This window comes from Pantherophis guttatus, chromosome 4 (assembly GCF_059756535.1).
Source record: "Pantherophis guttatus breed Tessera chromosome 4, ASM5975653v1, whole genome shotgun sequence".
Taxonomy (NCBI): domain Eukaryota; kingdom Metazoa; phylum Chordata; class Lepidosauria; order Squamata; family Colubridae; genus Pantherophis; species Pantherophis guttatus.
The window spans coordinates 116363701-116381609 of NC_142066.1; the positions used below are offsets into that span (position 1 = coordinate 116363701).

General features: G+C 38.0%; 1 protein-coding gene across 4 annotated transcripts; it reads right to left on the bottom strand.

Annotated features, from left to right (window-relative positions):
• Nucleotides 1–9804: 9804 nt before the first annotated feature.
• Nucleotides 9805–14070, bottom strand: PRR15 (proline rich 15). 4 transcript variants are annotated; one of them, XM_087892625.1, is made up of 5 exons: nt 13979–14067; nt 13854–13885; nt 12890–12979; nt 11387–11465; nt 10201–10781 (listed from the first exon to the last, which is right to left on the bottom strand). In XM_087892625.1, the coding sequence occupies exon 5, from the start codon at nt 10711–10713 to the stop codon at nt 10351–10353; it is 363 nt and encodes a 120-aa protein (XP_087748751.1). In that variant the 5' UTR covers nt 10714–10781; nt 11387–11465; nt 12890–12979; nt 13854–13885; nt 13979–14067; the 3' UTR covers nt 10201–10350. The 4 variants fall into 4 exon arrangements, 3 of the variants coding, with proteins under 3 accessions (XP_087748751.1, XP_087748750.1, XP_087748749.1); XR_015733986.1 differs by lacking the exons at nt 13854–13885; nt 13979–14067 and adding an exon at nt 13606–13720 and having other exon boundaries at nt 9805–10781; XM_087892624.1 differs by lacking the exon at nt 13854–13885 and having other exon boundaries at nt 13979–14070.
• Between the last annotated feature and the right edge of the window lie 3839 nt (nt 14071–17909).

Here is a 17909-nt window from a genome sequence, read left to right on the forward strand (position 1 = left end):
TTGGCTATGAATTATACATTTGCTGCCTTAATAGATGAACAGGAAATTTCTTTCTGTCAACTTCCTTCAATTAGCTTATTTTGGAATCCATGCCTGGGTTTTTTTTCTGTTCTAAACGTGAGCAGAATCTTTCTGCCATTTTATCATCTAAGTTGGCAGCATTTAAAAAAGCATCATGTTACTCTTTATATCACTGGGATACACTGTTTTGAGCCTATTTAAATAGTTTGGTTTTTTTTTTAAAAAAAAATAGTGTTCCATTGTGTTGGCTGAGGGTGTGCCTCATCCTGCTTGGCAAACAGAAGTTGTAAAAACCAATGCAGTAAAAATGACTCTAACCAGCTCTGGAGTTAAGAACTGAGTTTTTCCCCTTATAGTATATTGGTAGGGGCAAAAGAAAAGGAAGCAGATAAATAAATGAAGTTAATCTAGAAAAAAGGACATTCTAGAGGACAATTTGTAGAAAATTCACAATAGCTCAAGAGAGCAATGCATTTTTATAGGAAGAGTAAGAATTCTTAATTTTGTGCACTTGAATAGGCAGAATATAGCAGTTATTTATTCAATTGTATTTTATAAATATTTGCAGTACCTAGTTTGTCCACTGCTCATATAATATATAGTGGGTCAATATAGGGTCAGCTGTTGTGCAATATTATGATATGTTTTATGGATTAACATACATTATGGAGCCATGGTGGCACGGTGATTACAATGCAGTATTGCAGGATAATTCTAAAGCACTGTGAAGTAGTATATAGGTCTAAGTGCTATAGCTATTGAATTAATGAATAAATGAATGTTTATGGTTAAAATCATACCTAAACAGTATGATAATCTAATCTATAAATAAATGTTTAGCTTTGCCCAATTGTACTTAATTGCAACATATATAGTGAGCCAATATTTTGTAATGGTTAAGGTATTAGATAAAGGCTGAGAATTCAGGTTCATGATCACCTTCTGGCATGAAAGAATTATTGGGTCATTTTGATGTAATCAATATTTTTCCATTTAATCTACTCTGTCAGACTAACTGTTGTATGGAAAAATGGACTAGGACAGCTATGCCATGTCTCTTGAGTTTCTGGAGAAAATATGAGATCTAATATCAGATTTTCTCTGATTCCTCAAGATTTTTATATATCTGTATCTATATATCCTCATCTCCTGCCTTTATTATTGTCTATTATTGCCAGGGTTGAATGAGATAGATTTAAGGTGTCATTTCTATACTGTGCTTTAAACCAGTGATTCAAAGACGGTAAATTTTGTAACATTTTGCCACTCTTAATTTTGGAGATCAAGTCATGTGACAAATAATGGAGAGGATCAGAGTTGTGCTTTAGGAATGTTGAACAGGTCCCCAATCTGGTCATTGGTCTGTTTCCACTGTCCTCTTCATTAGCATCACATTTCTTCATTTCTGTATGACTCTTGTCACCTCCCCCAGCTTCATATTCTCCCCAGGTTTTTGCAAGAAACATGTGAACAGAACTCATAACTGTATTTGGGAAATAAAAAAGTTATGTTGTGGTTATTTTGCTACTCTTCTTGGATTACCAGATGCCCTGCAAAAGAAGGACATGTTCTTCATTTTGTCCTCATGTTCTCCATATGCCAAGTATGGCCTTAAAGTCAAATATTGTCCAGCTTTTTGAGTATTTTTAAATTTTTGGATTGTTTTCACAGCAGTAGCCATTCAAATTTTGGGGTACTGTGATCTTGTAAACTGCTTTCTTTCCCTCATATAAGTATATATACAGATTTAATGACTTAGATTTATATAATTTATTTCCTGAATTCAGCAATAAGCTTCATTCCAGTCCCTTCATATCTATGATCACTATAGTCTATAAATCACAGAATTCATAGATTTTTATGATGAAATTTGGAATCATGTTATTGTTAGTTCTATATAATTGCTAACATATGTTCTTGAAAATAAAGATTTGTTGGAAAAACCAATCTTTTTGTGCCTGGAAAAAGTAATTCCATGTTTTGTTATTGTTGTTATTGTTGTTGTTAGCATATAACATTGTTACATTAGCCAGGAGACCACAATGCTACTGTAGAGTAGTAGTTTTGCTGCCAATTTACCAGATCTGTTGTAGGAAATGCTCATATGCTTGCCAAGTTGCACCCCTGGAGGGTGAGACAGCTTTGCTACAGAAAGAAAGGTGAACAGCTCTTCCTATAGCATCCTACAAAGCCCCCTTCCTACCCGGAGCTGTCTCACAACTGGGCACCACAATCAGGAAAGTTCAGAGCTAGCAGGAATCTGACTGCCTGCATGAAGCACCAATTCATCTCCAAAGTCCTACCTATTTATCTACTTGCATAGAATATGCTTTTGAAGAGTTAGGTGGACAGAATCTGAAGTGTGTAATAGGAATTCACCTCAATGTACAATGCTGGGACTCGAATTGCGGGAGTAATTCATTAAGTTACTGAGCCACTGTGCCTCTAAATTCCATGTTCTTATCAGCCTAAATTTATGGTTTTTTTTTGCAGTTTGTAATTTTTGTTATGAATGCTAAGAAAGTTAATCGGCTAATGTGTCCTCTTTTTCAATTGTCTGTTCAGATATCTGGTAATCCTACAATTTCCTTTTTTTTAGTCAGTCCCACCCATAAAATAAGACAGTGATTATCCATTTCCAGTTAGGTCACCCTAATTGACTTAACTAGCTACAGAATAGCAAAATCTGTTCAGTACTGTTTTTTATCTTGTGTCTTTCCATTGGTTTCCCTAGTCTGCATTACTTTAACTTAGAAGCTGTCCAAGGAAGTTATTGGGGAGGAGGAGAAAAAATATGAATGAGTATAGAGAAATCTAGGAAGAGATCTGAAATCAGACCAGTTCCAATTCTATTGCGATTTCCTTATAGCAAGCTTAAAAATAGCAAATAGGAATTGGTAAATTTTACATGTTTTTGCTGAGTTGAGCAAAACTCAATAGTAGAGAAAGGCCCTGGAAACAGAGCAAAGGTAGCATTCTCATTTCCAGTTGAGTGTATTCCAATATTGGAAAAACAGTGTTCTTGTTTGTTTATGTGGAACTTTCTACCAGCATATCTAAAGTAGAAAAAGGCCCAATGATGTCATCCAAATATTTTAAGACTTCAGCAACTATCAGTCTTGTGAAAGGTACAATCATTCTAGGACAAATATACAATTGTTTTGCAATTTAATTTGCAACACTCTCAAGTTAGAAATCATTTAGTCTCTCAAATTATTACTGATGTTACTGTTTCTTTAAAAGTTCTTTGGTAAGATTCAAGTTGGTCTTGTCATGCATTGTTGACTAGTAACGAAATCAGAGTGATATAAAGTTGCAGTGGTTTATTTAGGCAACAGGGAAGCGTTCTTTCTGGTATAAGGGAACAGGTTAAAATCGGTGAGTTTGTGGGAGGCAAGGGGAATGCATCATAGGAAGAGAAAAACAGCAGTGTGTTCTTGGCATCAGTTAAAAAATGAGTTGTTTGCAGATAGTGGGGGGAGGGGAGGAAACATGGTTCCCACAAATGAAGCAAGTTGCATATGGGAAATTGTGGTTTGAAAAAAATGATCCAAATTATTGTAGCTGCCTGTCTTCCTTCTCTTACAGTGCTTTGTGAGAGGACAGTCTTCTTGGAGTCAAGCTGAGTGATTTTATGAACTTTGTGCAGTTATTGTGCCAGAGTAGAGAATAATTTGCCATTATCTTATTTGGGATGTTTGTAAAGTTATTTAATTCCCCAGACTATTTTACAGCCTTGAGTTAGGCCAAGGTTGTCTACATGCTCCCTAAAGCATCTCAATGCCAAATTATTTGTGTACTGGGTATTGACTAGTGTAGTGATGTAGTGGTTAAAAATACCAGGCTACAAACTAGGACACCATGGATTTTAGTCTTTCCTTAGGTACAAAGCCAACTGGGTGAGCTTGGGCCAGTCACATTCAGCCCTATAAGAGGAAGGCAGTGGTAAACAACTTTTGCCAAGAGAATAGCATGGAGTTGCCAGGAATAAGATTCACTTTGGTTTCCTTATCAGTAAATGTTACATAGTAAATGTTCCATAGCAAAGCAATTGGAGTAGTTTGCAGTGCAAATAGGGCTACAAAATTGTTTCAGTGTGTTAGACTTTTACTTACAGGTTGTACTAAACATATTACACTTGAATTAAAGATCCACCTGCAGAGTTCTTAAGAAGCTTAACATAACAATTTAATAAAGTATAAATAGTTATGCTCTGTCTTTTACAGGTGGAAAGAGTGACAATTTTTGTTTGTTTGTTGTTTTAGCCTGCCCTTATTATTTTTATAAATAACCAGAGCAGTACTTTCCAAACCTGGATAAATTACCCAAAATTGGCTAAAATGGTTTTTTTTTGTGACATGCAAACCCAATCACAATAGGCACATTTAAATAAGGACTTTCTGATAATGCATTTTGATTATGAAAGAAAAGGTTTGGAAAGCACTTTGCTAGACATGATGGTTTCATAAAATGTGTAAAAAGAATTAGCATCTTCATCTCAAAATGTACTTAATTATTTATATTTAATGAGATTTCTCAGTAATTTTTATAAATAACATTTTGGACATTTTAAAATATTGAATTAAAATAATGAAATACTAAAGAAATGAGGCATGTGTATTAGGACTGAGTATTCTATCTTTTTTTATACAAATGTTTCCCAAAGTAGTAATTTCATTGCAAAAAGCTTTCATATAAGAATTAATTGAACTAGAGTCACAAAGTATTAAAAGTCAGTAAACTTTTATTAAGGTCACAGAAATTCCATTAAGGTTTTTATTTTATGCCACCTGGCTTCACTATTATTTATATACTGATGAGAATTTTTTGAGTAAAAGTAGAACAGCGAACATCACATATTTAAAGCATATGTTTATGATTGTTGCCAGTGGCAACCAATGGAGGTCACAGGGAATGCAACAAACAGCAGTAGCATGAAGGTTGGCCATGCAGTAAGAATTTTCCAATTCCTGGAAGAATGAAGTTTAGCCACAAGCATTCCGAGTTAAGATTTACAGTACTTCTGCCTCCAAGATTTATATTAAGGATGGGATATCTGTGGACTTCATCATTATTCTTCCCAGCATTCCTCAATTCAATTTCAATTTATTAAAGCTATTTGCCAGCAAACTAATTAAAAAGCAAGAGGACACCCAAATAACCAAAACTAATGTCATATAATCACTTATAACGTTAGATGTATTTTCCTTCTAGATTCCCTTCTGCAAAAATCTCACTGGTATTTTTAGTGTATGAGTGCATGAAGATTGAAATCATACTTCTGCCATTAAAGATTTTTGGTAGCTTGCAGAAGCTTGTTATTTGGTTTAGATTACTGATTATGTCCTATCAATTCAGTACCATTCTTAAGTTACCAGATAGATAATGTTCTCCAGGATGAGACTGTACTATAACTCAATTTATTGCTGGATTATCATACTTGGTTTTGCTTTGCTTTATTTGCCAGAGCCCAATCAAGGTTCAATAAACCAGTCAGTGGAAATCCACATGAATCAGCTTTTGCATGAGATACTACTTCTAGGAATATTTTAAAAATATTACTTAAAGTGGAGCATCATAATGAATAATAATCCATCTTGAGCCAGTCATTAAATATTCAGACTTATTTTTCATTCCACTTCTTCCATATTGAATCTAGGTAACAAAACCTCTTAATATTCTATTTAGGTTTTTGTTTCTATTATAATCAGCATAGATTCTAACATAAGGATTGTTTAGAAACATTTTGGACTGTGGAACATAGAAATGGGACTGGGGAGCCCCTTGCCAATCCCAAGTCTCCTCTGCCAAGTCACTGCCACCAAGACATTGCAGAATAACTCAACGTGGACAATTTTTGGCAGGAACAATTTGGTATGGGCACTCAGATGGAGAGCCAAGAAGGTGAATAAGCAGGTGGGCAGAGTGCACAACAACAGCAGCCGGGACATTTCCATTTTCACATCGCCTACTGTCACTGCCATTGCTTCCATGCCGATGTCCAGGCTGTTCAATATTTTGACCATTTGGTGGTGGCAGTGGGTAGGAATGAGGTAGCAGCCATGGGCTTCCCATTCTCACATTGCCTGGCTGCTCTTCCCCACTCACCACCCCACCCACCACTGCCACCATCAAATGGTCCAAACTCTGAATGGCCTGGAGATCATTCAGCACAGAGGCAATGACAGCAGCCAGGTTAGGGCATATGAGAATGGGAAGCCCCTAGACTCTGATGCCACCACTGTGCACTCTGCCCACTCCTCACTCGCCTGTCTGGCTCTCCTCACTCACCCACCTGCCCATCCAGCTCTCCATCCAGTGCCTGCAGCTAGTTGTCCCCATAGCTAATTGCTACCTTGAGGTGTCCTGCAGTGACCTGGCAGCATGAGTTAGCAGAGGCAACTTGGTGGTGGTGAGAGGGCCATCCCCAGCTGGCTGCTTGCAGCTGGCTGCGCTCAGTAATCCTAGACTCTCTGTGATCTGGAAGTCTTTCACTGCAGATCTCTTGCACTCATTCTATTTAACCTGTAAGAGAGACATGTTTGACTGGGTGCTGCAATCTGTTGAGACATTCATTTCAATATTAAGCTATACTGCTTAATAAAGGAAAATATTTGTAGCCCAGGGTTGAAATGAGGGGTCTGTGGTGCTCTCTGAGCTGGCTTGTTTTCTTGCAGATGTTTCATTACCCTAACTGGGTAACTCTGATGATGTTACAAGCCAGCTCAGAGAGTACCAGGGACCCCTATACTGCTTCTTTTGAAGTATGCATGTTATAGCTATTTGACAGTTTTAACCATGAGTCATTTTGTGCATAACTGAAAAAAGAAATCACCTTGCTTAATAGTATAGCTTCTCTAAATGGAAGAGCAAATGCTAATATACAGCTGTATATTAATAAAAATAATTTTTAAATCTTCTGCTTTTACAGTAATTCTGACCCCACACTATTCTACATGAGGGATTCTCAACCCCAGGTCCACAAACCACTACCAGACTGTGGGCCATTGAGAACTTGGCTACACAAGCAGTGGGCAAGTTTGCAAAGCTCCATTTGCAAGTGCGTAATTAGGTTATGCGTGCGATACCATCCCCTTCTCCTCCCTGCTGCTGCCGCCAGTCCACAAAGCCAGAAAGGTTGGGGATTGCTGTTCTAGGTTATGAATATTTTTTTCTATCAGAGTTAGAATTATGCATTATCTATTCAAGGTACTGTTTAGACATCCAACACAAAGACGTTTGATAGTCATTAAAACATGACCCAAAGGAAATATTAAGGTTTTACTATATGCTCTAAGATTGTCAGTGTTTCATAGTAATGCTGCATTACCATATGGAGTGAAATAAAATAAAACTGCCTCAATAACTGAGAATTTAGAGATGTAAGATAATTTACATTGAATTAAGCAGACACATTTAGGCTGGCCTATTTTGCCTGAAACCTTCTAGTTCAATGTCTCTAGAATAGCAATTAGTAACTTGACAATTGTACTCTTACTCTTACTATTACCATGTATCATGTGATACATTTAATAGGAACTACAAGTATCATGCTCCTATAAGCAACTGCTTATGATTACCACAAGCAAAATAAAATTATGCTTCCACTTTTTTTGCTTTCTTGAAGTGAATAAACTTGGCAGCCACAAATGCAGTAAAAGTGCTTCCAGATATAATCTACTCCCTCCTTCTCTAGTCACTTCCAGATTCAGTTACTATTATTTCTACCAACAGGAACATAATCGTTAAGAATCTGCAGGTGATACCAAAAAGTTTGTCCTTGAAATAAGATAAGACTGAGCATTTCTTCTTTCTCTTTTAAAAGATACACTATTAAAACTCTACTGGGCAATAAAGGGTCTGCAACATGAAGGAAAAAGATGCTTTGGAGAAATTTAGACGCCTTATCTCTTTTTTTTTGGCTGCAATGAAATAATTTTATAAAATTTATATTTTAAAACAGTTACTAATTGCAAAAGCTGCTCTGGAATAACTAATATTGCAAAGTTTCACTATAACAGTAGTTTAGGTTTTAAATATATATAAATGCTGGTTTTATATAAGAATATTAAGGACCTTTTTTTGGAAGAAGAAAAATAAGCAACCTCCCCCCCCCCCAAATATTAGGTAAGTGGTGGAAAACTACACATGGAAAGCAATGGGTGCATATTATGGCAAGCCTTAATTTTTATAACTATCAAACTAAGCCATAAACCATGGATAATAAAATACCAAATCTGTGTTCATTTATTCTAAATTCAAAGTGAACAATTAGGTTGTTGTATAGCATAATACAGGTGGTCCTAGAGTTATAACAGTTCATGTAGTTTAAAGTTATGACACTGAAAAATATGATTTATGACCATTTTTCATACTTACAACCTTTGCAGCATCCATATGGCTGACTTACGACCACAACTGAGCCCAAAGCTCTGTTGCTAAGTGAAATAGTTTGAATTTTGGTCCTTTTTCCAGCCTTTCTTGCTACAGTTGTTAAATGAATCACTGCAGTTTTCAAATCAATAACACAGTTGTAAAATGAATTTGTTGATGTTTGCTTATGAGAAGGTCGCAAAAGGAGATTACATGATCCTGGAACACCATAGCTGTCAGAAATATGAGTCAATTACCAAGTGTCTGAAATTTGATCACGGGGATGCTGCAATGATCACGAGTGTGAAAAAGATATCTCAATTTTTTCAGTGCTGTTGTAACTTCAAAGGGTTACTAAATGAACGGTTGTAACTCAAGGACTATCAGTTCTGGAAGTCCTCATCTTACAACAGTTCATTTAGTGACTGTTCAAAGTTACAACAGCACTGAAAAAACGTAACATATTTTTCAGAGTGAGGATTTTTGCAGCATCCCCATGATCATGTGATCAAACTTCAGATCTTGGCAACTGATTCATATTTATGACCGTTGCTGTGATCCAAGGTCATGTGATCTCATTTTGTGACCTCCTTACAAGTAAAGTCAATGGGGAAGCCAGATTCACTTAACAACTGTGTTGCTAACTTATCAGTTGCAGCGTTTCACTTAACAACTGTGGCAAGAAAGGTCATAAAATGGAGCAAAATTCACTTAAGAAATGTCTCACTTAACTGAAATGTTGGGCTCAATGGTGGTCGTACATCGAGGACTATCTGTATTATAAAAAACTTCATCTGGAACCACACAAGGTCCTTTTCTTTTGTTGCTAAGTATTTCAAAACTGGGCACATGTAATAAGAGATTCTCCTGATAGTAAACCATATGCCTTCAAACTGTTTTAGAGATATTGTGGTCAACTTCACCAAGATTGCCTCTAATCATTTGTGATTTATGTATTGTCAAATAATAATCATAATGTTAACTTATCCATTGGACTCCAGATGCACTGCAATTGCAATTAGAAGTGATTTGTGCAAAAATGTGAATTTTTGTAGTCATATCCAGGATGGGCACGGATGGGCTTTAACTTTACAATATGCTGGTATTTCTTATTTTGGATATAATTTTGCCTGGGATTCCCTTAAAAATTGTAATTTTCTAGATAGTGGGTTTCTCTTTCCTCAGTGTGCTCAAGCAGTGGCCAAAGAGTCATTACTGGCAGAGATGCATTAAATTGGATTCCTAGATTGAAAGCAGACTGATAGTATATGATTCTATATCATCTATAATTCTATGTCATATGTAAAAGAGTGGGACTTCCAATTCACAAAACGATTGCAATGGTAAGCCTGACAAAGTGAAAGAAAGCTAAGCAGAAAACCGAACAGAAACCAAGAGAATATGCCTATGTTTGGCACCAAATTAACAACTTTAATCTTGAAATATTAAATTAAGAGGTACAGTTTTTTAAAAATGAAAGCAATATTTCACCTATTGTTTCATACATGGATGCAACTGAAACTAGAACGCTTCCTGCAAGAGTGTAAATAATTCATAGTGACAACTTCATAGGGAATATTGTCCCCGCACGCATTGATTTCATGGAGATGTAACCGAAAGTAACGAACTGGTGCCTTTACCCTTCATTGCGTCATTTGCTGGTCTCCTTTTACATCGTTTTGTTTCCCCGAGATGAAAGGCACGTCTTCAACTAAAATGGAGAAGCCTCCATCCCACCAAGAAGGGGGGAGATTTTCCAAACTAATTTCGGAATAAATGCAGCGCCAAAGCTCCTTGTTCGTGGAGCAAAACCAATTCCTACTGGAGGGAGGGCGAGGAATGAAACAAGCAGTAGTCCCCGATAAAGACAAGCCCTCCTCCTGCTCTTCTCCCCCCACCCCACGCCACAAGCCGGCAAATGGCAGTCAAGCAGGGCGGAACAGGAGAGAGAGCCGGTCACTCGCCCCGATTCTCTTCGCTGGGATGCGCAGGCGCGGGGCTAGCGGGGGCACCGCCGCCTCCATCCGCACCTTCAAACAGCTTTTGCGGACTTTCGGCGAGCAGGCTTGCGCGAGGTTTCCTCTTTTCCTTGAAGCGGCCCGAGTGGGAAATCCTGAGATTGCGACGGTTGCCAATAGGCGACTGGTTCTCCCAAGAGTCTGAAGAGTTGGGAGGAGCGAAGAGGACCTCAGAAGGATCCAACGGCGGGATTTCTTTGCTCTTCTTTCTATTGGACAGAGATTTCCACCAGCTGCTCGGGGAGCTTTTGGCCCCGGCCCCCCCCGAAGGGGCTTTGGCGGCACTACTGCTCTCTGCCATATTCTGAAACTAGAAAGCGTCCGGGTCTTTCCTTCTCTGTTAGGGGGGCAAGGGGCAGTCCGAATTTCCTAGGGGATTAAGAAAAGAAACAACGTTTCAGCGAATTTGCCAGGGCTGGAGCCATCACGACCTTCGGTGCAAGGAACGGAGGACTGTGGTTTTCAGGATGCGTTGTGTTTCAACACTGCTTCCTCTAGAACCTATAAGATCAACTCTGACTGGGGGTCACGATTTGATACCTTCGTACCCAGCTATATCTGCCAATAGGTTTGTAATTTTACTCCAGAAAAGCCACATTGCCTATGCCCTTATTGGGACGTATTCCTACCCTCCAATCATCCAGTAGGCTCGAAGAGTTAATATGTACTCCTGTGCTCATCAGCAATGCAATCCTGATTTTTCATTTTTTCAAATGTGCAGTAACTCCAGGTTCAGCTAACAACAGAGATATCTTCAGTATGGCTGATATTTACTTTTCTCAGTCCTAAGCAAGTCATTCAAATGACACTCATAAAAAATAAGTTGCAGCACTAAATTTTTAATCCAGAAAATGATTGGCGAACTATTTATGGGAGGCTATTATAAAATGCAATTAGGGGTGTAAAGGAAGGAGGATATGACTATCCCATCTACTGGGAACTGGGGTATATGAAGCATCTTATTAGCATCTTACTTTCAAGGACTTTATTTTTCTCAAGCGTGGTGCAGACTTTTTCAGTATCAGTTTTGTTCAAGAAGGGCTGTGTCCATGCCTAAACACAAGAGCAGAGAAACTATGTAAACTTTAATTCAGCCAAGGTACTTTGGAAAGTTAAAACCTTTCCATATGACATAGCTTCCTTTTATACTCATGAAATCATTAGCCATAGTTAAACCTTTCCAAGATTGGGCTCAGCAACCAAGAATTTAGTTGCTTAGCACTATTCATCCAAAGCTTCTTTAGTTGGAAGATTTAAGCACAGGGTATTTCCAGTACAGGGGTTTTACAATGCATAGTGCCTCCTGATAAGCTCAGCTCTAGTGGCAGACCTGTAGCAAAGTTCATTGCTGACAATTTGTAGAGATTGACAAAATGTAGCTAAAATGGTAATTTTTCAGGTTTGGCACTTTTGCCTTGTATGTTGCCCATGATGAGCAGTACCAACAATAAGATTTGAAGACTAATACCATGTTTTCCCCAAAATAAGAGCCTGTTTTATATTTTTTTTGAACTCTGAAATAAGTGCTTGGCCTTATTGCCATGCGCTCAAAAACCCGATGGGGCTTATTATCATGGGATGTCTTATTTGGGGGGAAACAGGGTAATAGGAAACGGTTGTACTGCCTCACTTCTTTCACACTACTTGTTAATAGACATGTACAAAGATTGAATTGAAAAAAAAATGAAGTAGTCCGGTAGGAGAAACAAAATTTTATACAAGGCTCATAAATGCTTTGTAAGAGTGCACTAGAAATGTCACTTAGGTCTGAATGAGCAAAAAGAACTTGGTCTTTAAAAAGAACATAAATGTATACGTTTGCAAAGTCTTCCAATCACAGAATCTTTCCCTATGAACAGTTTTACTTTATCATCATCAATGGATTCACACAACATCTAAAGCCATATTTTTTTTCCAAATGAAGGAAAGAATTACTTTTTTACTTGCAGGTAACCATAACTTACCTGCAAGTAATTTGAAGTGCATCCCATTCATTTAAGAAAAATGTCCTGTTAGTTAACCAACAAATAAATTGACAGTAGCCAAGTCAACAGTTTATAGACTTTAGGATTATCAAGTAGGATACAATTTACTGAATTACTGAGAAGCAGAATGGGGCATCTTCCTTCCAGCAATATGTAAAGTGAGAAATACTCAACCGAAAATCATTGTATATATCTAAGCATAGATTCCTAAAGTGTCCTTCTGGTAGTGAGATGTTGAGGCAAAAACAACCTGTTTCCATTAGTAAATTATGCTTGTTGCTAGTCATAGCTAGAGGGCCCTTGTTGCATTCTTTACCAGAATTTGCCCTTAAGGCAGATACTACAGAGGACATGGCAAAAGACTACACTTTATAGTAAAAGGTATTTTCAACTCTTAAAGTGGCACACAACTCTAGCTTTAAATTTATCAACTTTAAGATAAATCCTATAGTGTTCATTCAGTGCTACTGTCTCAAATCAGACCATACTCACCACTATACTTTTCTGCTGGGTCCTTCAGGATAGTCTGGGAAGAAAAGAGTCCTGTGGTATTCCTGCTTGCTTGTTGTATGTGCAAGAAGGCTGTTGAGGAATGGTAAAAGTCAAAGAGGGCAGGCATGTTTCAGAACAATTGAAAAGGTAGTGGGGGAAGCTGATGTACATATTTCATGGGGATTGCTTTAACTCCCATGAGATTTGAAGTGCAGCTCCATGGATCTGTGTTCAGAAGTAAATCCAAAGATATTTAAGGAGATTTTCTCTTGAGTTCTGGGGATTGTTTTACGAAGAGACGCATATAGGATTAAAGAACCCACCGGTGAGGCGCAAATCCGCAGGGATTCTTGAAAACACCAGACGGAAATCCTCTTCTACTGGCAGGACTATTCAAGAGCGCGGAGCTGAAAGCCACCTCTGTTTTAGCTCATGCAGCGCAACCGAGCCGCAAAGAGACTCTTCCTTTCACTGAGCACCAATACCACCCTCCACCTCCCGCGACTTTAGTACAAGGCGCTGGTGGAAGGCAGGGGGGAGGGTGTTAGGACCGGCACACACTCGGCGCCGCGAGATAGGTGAGTGCCGCTCGACAGACCCCCCCCTTTCCTCTTTTCCGGGAAGCGAGAGCGTGAGATGGAAGCAGGGCGCTTCTCTCGGGTAACACCTGTGGGAGCTGCCTGTGGGCAAGAAGGGAAGGCAAAGCTGGCTCTCACCTGTTCCCCTTGGAACTCACACGCTCGGTCTTGCTGGGTCACTAAGTGAATGGGAATAAACCCTCAGACCATCATCTCCGCGTCCCGCGGAGGGATTGTAGTTACCTGCCTTTCCTGAGAACCTCGCTACCTCAGCAACAGGCTGTCTCAGAATCAGCTGTCTTGAAGCGCCCGCCCGCTCCAAATGGGAGAGATCAACTTTATCAGGTGAACCGTGTAAGGTCGCACCGTAGAAGAAGCTAACTTACCCCGAACAGCCTCTAGAGTCGACGGATGGCAGCTGGGGAGGGGGGGAAGGAGTGTATAGTCACGAAAATACTTCTGTCCATTATTTTTAAATGCAACGTCGTACAATCTAACCCGCCCGACTCACTTTCTTCAGCGGTGGAAACTGTGCTGGGTACTTCTTGGGAAAACAACTAGGAGGCAGGTGTAGGTGAGCCCTCGAGTGGAACCCGCCCTTTTCTTCTTCAAAAAAGTGATTGGTTCATATAAAAAAGCAATTTGACAAGCGTTGGTCAGCAGTAAGTAAAAATTCAGCAAGCTCTAACATTTTAAATAACTGGCAAAGATAGCTATAACAGAGAGTAGGGTAAAAAATTATCTTTTGTCAATTTAATTGGATGTTGAAAGTTGCAGTTGACAAATTGGTTCTCTTCTCTTTTCCTCTTCCTTGTAAATTGAAGAGAAGTTGTATTTGGACTCACTAAAAGGCAGGTATAACAAATATTGATAATAAAATGCACGTGAAAGCTTATGGGAATAATTAAAGAAAGCCCCAAAAATTGAAGAGAAGAATATGGATAGCTATATTTCTTTAGCTTATTTTCATATGTAAATATTTTTCATATCTGTTTGGGGCAAGGGTAGAGATATACTTTTCTGCCTTCTGGAAGGGAAATTATAGTTTAGCATTAAACATGTTCAAGTAGAGACTTTAAGAGAGGGAACAGGAGTTGCAGTTCTAGGATTTTGTTTGTTTCTTAACATGTTAACATTGATACTTTAACATGACTTTAATGTATTCTGTTTGTAGCCCTGGAATGGCAGAATGAGTGAAGTTTCTCAGGCTAATCAATGTCAAACTGAGATGATCTCTTAAACCAGTATTTCTCAACTTTAGCAGTTTGAAGATATGTGGACTTCAACCCCCAGAATATCCCTGCCGGCATCACACATCTAGCTTGATGCCTCCTGGAGGCAGAATGATAGCAAACGGAAACAAATTTTTGATCTCAGAAGTACAGTTGAGGGTATTTTGACCTGGATTAGAAAGACAATCATAAATATAAATGTCTGAGCTATGAATAATAGCCTCAAAGATTTAAATTTTCTGTGCATCCAGCATAAGGTACTAATAAGCAATTCAGCTTATTTTGTGTTTATCCACTGGCATGTTTCAATTTCAGACTGATAAAAGCGTAGCTTATAAAAATAAAACTTTTGAACTCATCCCTTGCCCACCACCAAAATCTATAAACTACAAGCTTTCCCCAGTTATTGTATGCTCTTTTACAAGACTACCACTTTTTTCAGGTTTGTTTTAATATTAAAGATCTGTCTCTTCTTATCCAACTCTAAATGCATTAATAAAAGAATTTTTTTACTTTTTTTAAATAAAAAGAATATGAGTTGAGTTCTTTTAAACTATTACCAATTTGGTAGGCTTAAGACACAAAAGAGCCAACAAAAAAACACACAAAGCATATTACTTAGTTCTACACTCTCTCTTCCACAGTCTACTCACAGTTACCGCTACTCCAATACTTCCCCAGCTGTTTTGCAGCAGGCTTTTATAGTTCACTTTGCCTTGCTGATGCTGAGGAGAGGCCTTGAAAAGAACAAGTGAGAAAAAAAAACCAGGTGCCAGCAGTTTGGGGGCAGCCTGATCTCATGGTTATATGTCATTTATAAGGACATATTTAATCCTGCTTAAATACCAACATTAACATTCTAGAATAATAGAAAAGATAAATTATGCTTACTGCATCTTCTTTTCTTCTCTCTGCTATGCTTGTGTTTATTTATGCCCTGAATTGATTTCAGTGAAGTTTGGTCATGTCAATGACTTTGTCACCTGCAGTACTTCCCAAACATCATCCTCCTTTTTCAGAACTTAAGAAGCTTCTTGGATGAGATGTGAAACATTTTCAGAAAAAAAACGCCCAAGAAAGTCGAGCTGCCTTTTTTGGGGAAAAACCCCCAACACCTTTGGGATAACCGTGACTTGGATGTCCATAGACATCCCACTTCTTTGTTTTATTATTTCCTATCTTGCCTTATGTGTGGTCATTAAAAATGTGTTACATCAGGGACTATAGCAGTAGCTGATAACTTTCTGAAGCAGCGTTTGAAGCTGGTGCCATTATAATCATGCAAATGATGCCCTGAAAGGTATATAGAACTATCACTTCCATGGTGTCATTACTACCACAATGTCATTATGTAAGTGCAACATGCAATGTTCCCTTTGATAAGACATATAGTTGAACACACCTAAAGAATACCAGGTTAATAAAGACTGACATGGAGTGCTAAAATTGATATTAGGTTCTTCGCTGTTACTCTCTGACAGCTACATGTTCCAGGACAAGTGAAAAATGATTTTGTCCAAGCTCTATTTTGTTGATTCAGTATAATTGACTCCTTTAAACAATAGGTAATAAATAGTAACTGCATCAGTCTCCACAGCAAATTGGAATAGTCAGTAAAATTTGTCTAGTCTAATACAGGTAGTTTTTGAATTACAATCATTCATTTAGTGACTGTTCAAAGTTACAAGGGAACTGAAAAAAGTTACTTATGACTGTTTTTCACACGTACAACCATTGAGCATCCCCTTGCTGATCAAAATAAGAAGGCTTGGCAACTGTTTCATATTTATGATGGTTGCAGTTTCCCAGGGTCAGGTGATATATGACCTTCTGTGAGCTTCTGACAGTGGGGAAGCCAGATTTACTTAACTGTGTTAATAACTTAACAACTACAATGATTCACTTAACATCTGTGGTAAGAAAGGTTGTAAAGTGTGGCAAAAATAACTGTTTTGCTTAGCAACTATTAATTGTGGTAAATTGTGGTAAAGAACAGTAGTGTAAAAATGACATTTACAATATAGCAAGAAATTGTAGAAAACATGTATCCTTTCACTTCATTTCACTTTCTATTCTTGCTTTATTTTAGGAACCTAGGTTTATTTATAATCTTGATAATTTTTAAATAATTACACTTTTAATTTAAAGATATATAGATGTGTTCAATGTGTGGTAATATAAGACTTCAAATGGAAAAAAAGTATTCAATTCAAGCCACATTTGAGGCTGTTGATCATTATTGAACATTTTCACATTGTAACACTTTTGATGTGATATCTTGTTAGCAGAAGAGGAATATGTATATTTATTGGTTTTGCACAATTTTCAGTTCACACCTGGACTGTAAGTGTTGAAATCTGTCTGCAGCAGTGCCCAAGAGTTTGCTGCTTTTATCAAAATAATGAAAGCAGTGTCACCCATTGCGTTATTATTCAGGTGACACCAAGCTGGCAGGAATAGCCAACACTCCAAAAGATAGGCTTAAGATACAGAAGGATCTTGACAGACTTGAACATTGGGAGCTATCTAACAAGATGAAATTCAATGGTGAAAAAAGTAAGGTTATACATTTAGGCAAGAAAAACAAAATGCACAGGTACAGTATAAGAGGTACCTCGCTCAATAGTAGTAACTGTGAGAAGGATCTTGGAGTCCTAGTGGACAACCATTTATATATGAGCCAGCAGTGTGCAGCAGCTGCCAAAAAAGCCAACATAGTTCTAGGCTGCATTAACAGAGGGATAGAATCAAGATCACATTAATACCACTTTATAATGCCTTGGTAAGGCCACACTTGGAATACTGCATTCAGTTTTGTCACTATGATGTAAAGATGTTGAGACTCTAGAAAGAGTGCAGAGAAGGGCAACAAAGATGATTAGAGCACTGGAGGCTAAAACATATGAAGAACAGGAACTGGGTATGTCTATTTTAATGAAAAGAAGGACTAAGTGAGACATGATAACAGTGTTCTAATATCTCAGGAGCTGCCACAAAGAAGAGGGAGTCAAGCTATTCTACAAAGCACCTGAGGGTAGGACAAGAAGCAATGGGTAGAAACTAATCAAGGAGAGAAGCAACTTAGAACTAAGGAGAAATTTCCTGACAGAACAATTAATTAGTAGAACTACTTGCCTCCAGAAGTTGCAAATGCTCCAACACCGGAAATTTTAAAGAAGATGTTGGATAGCCATTTGTCTGAAGTGGTGT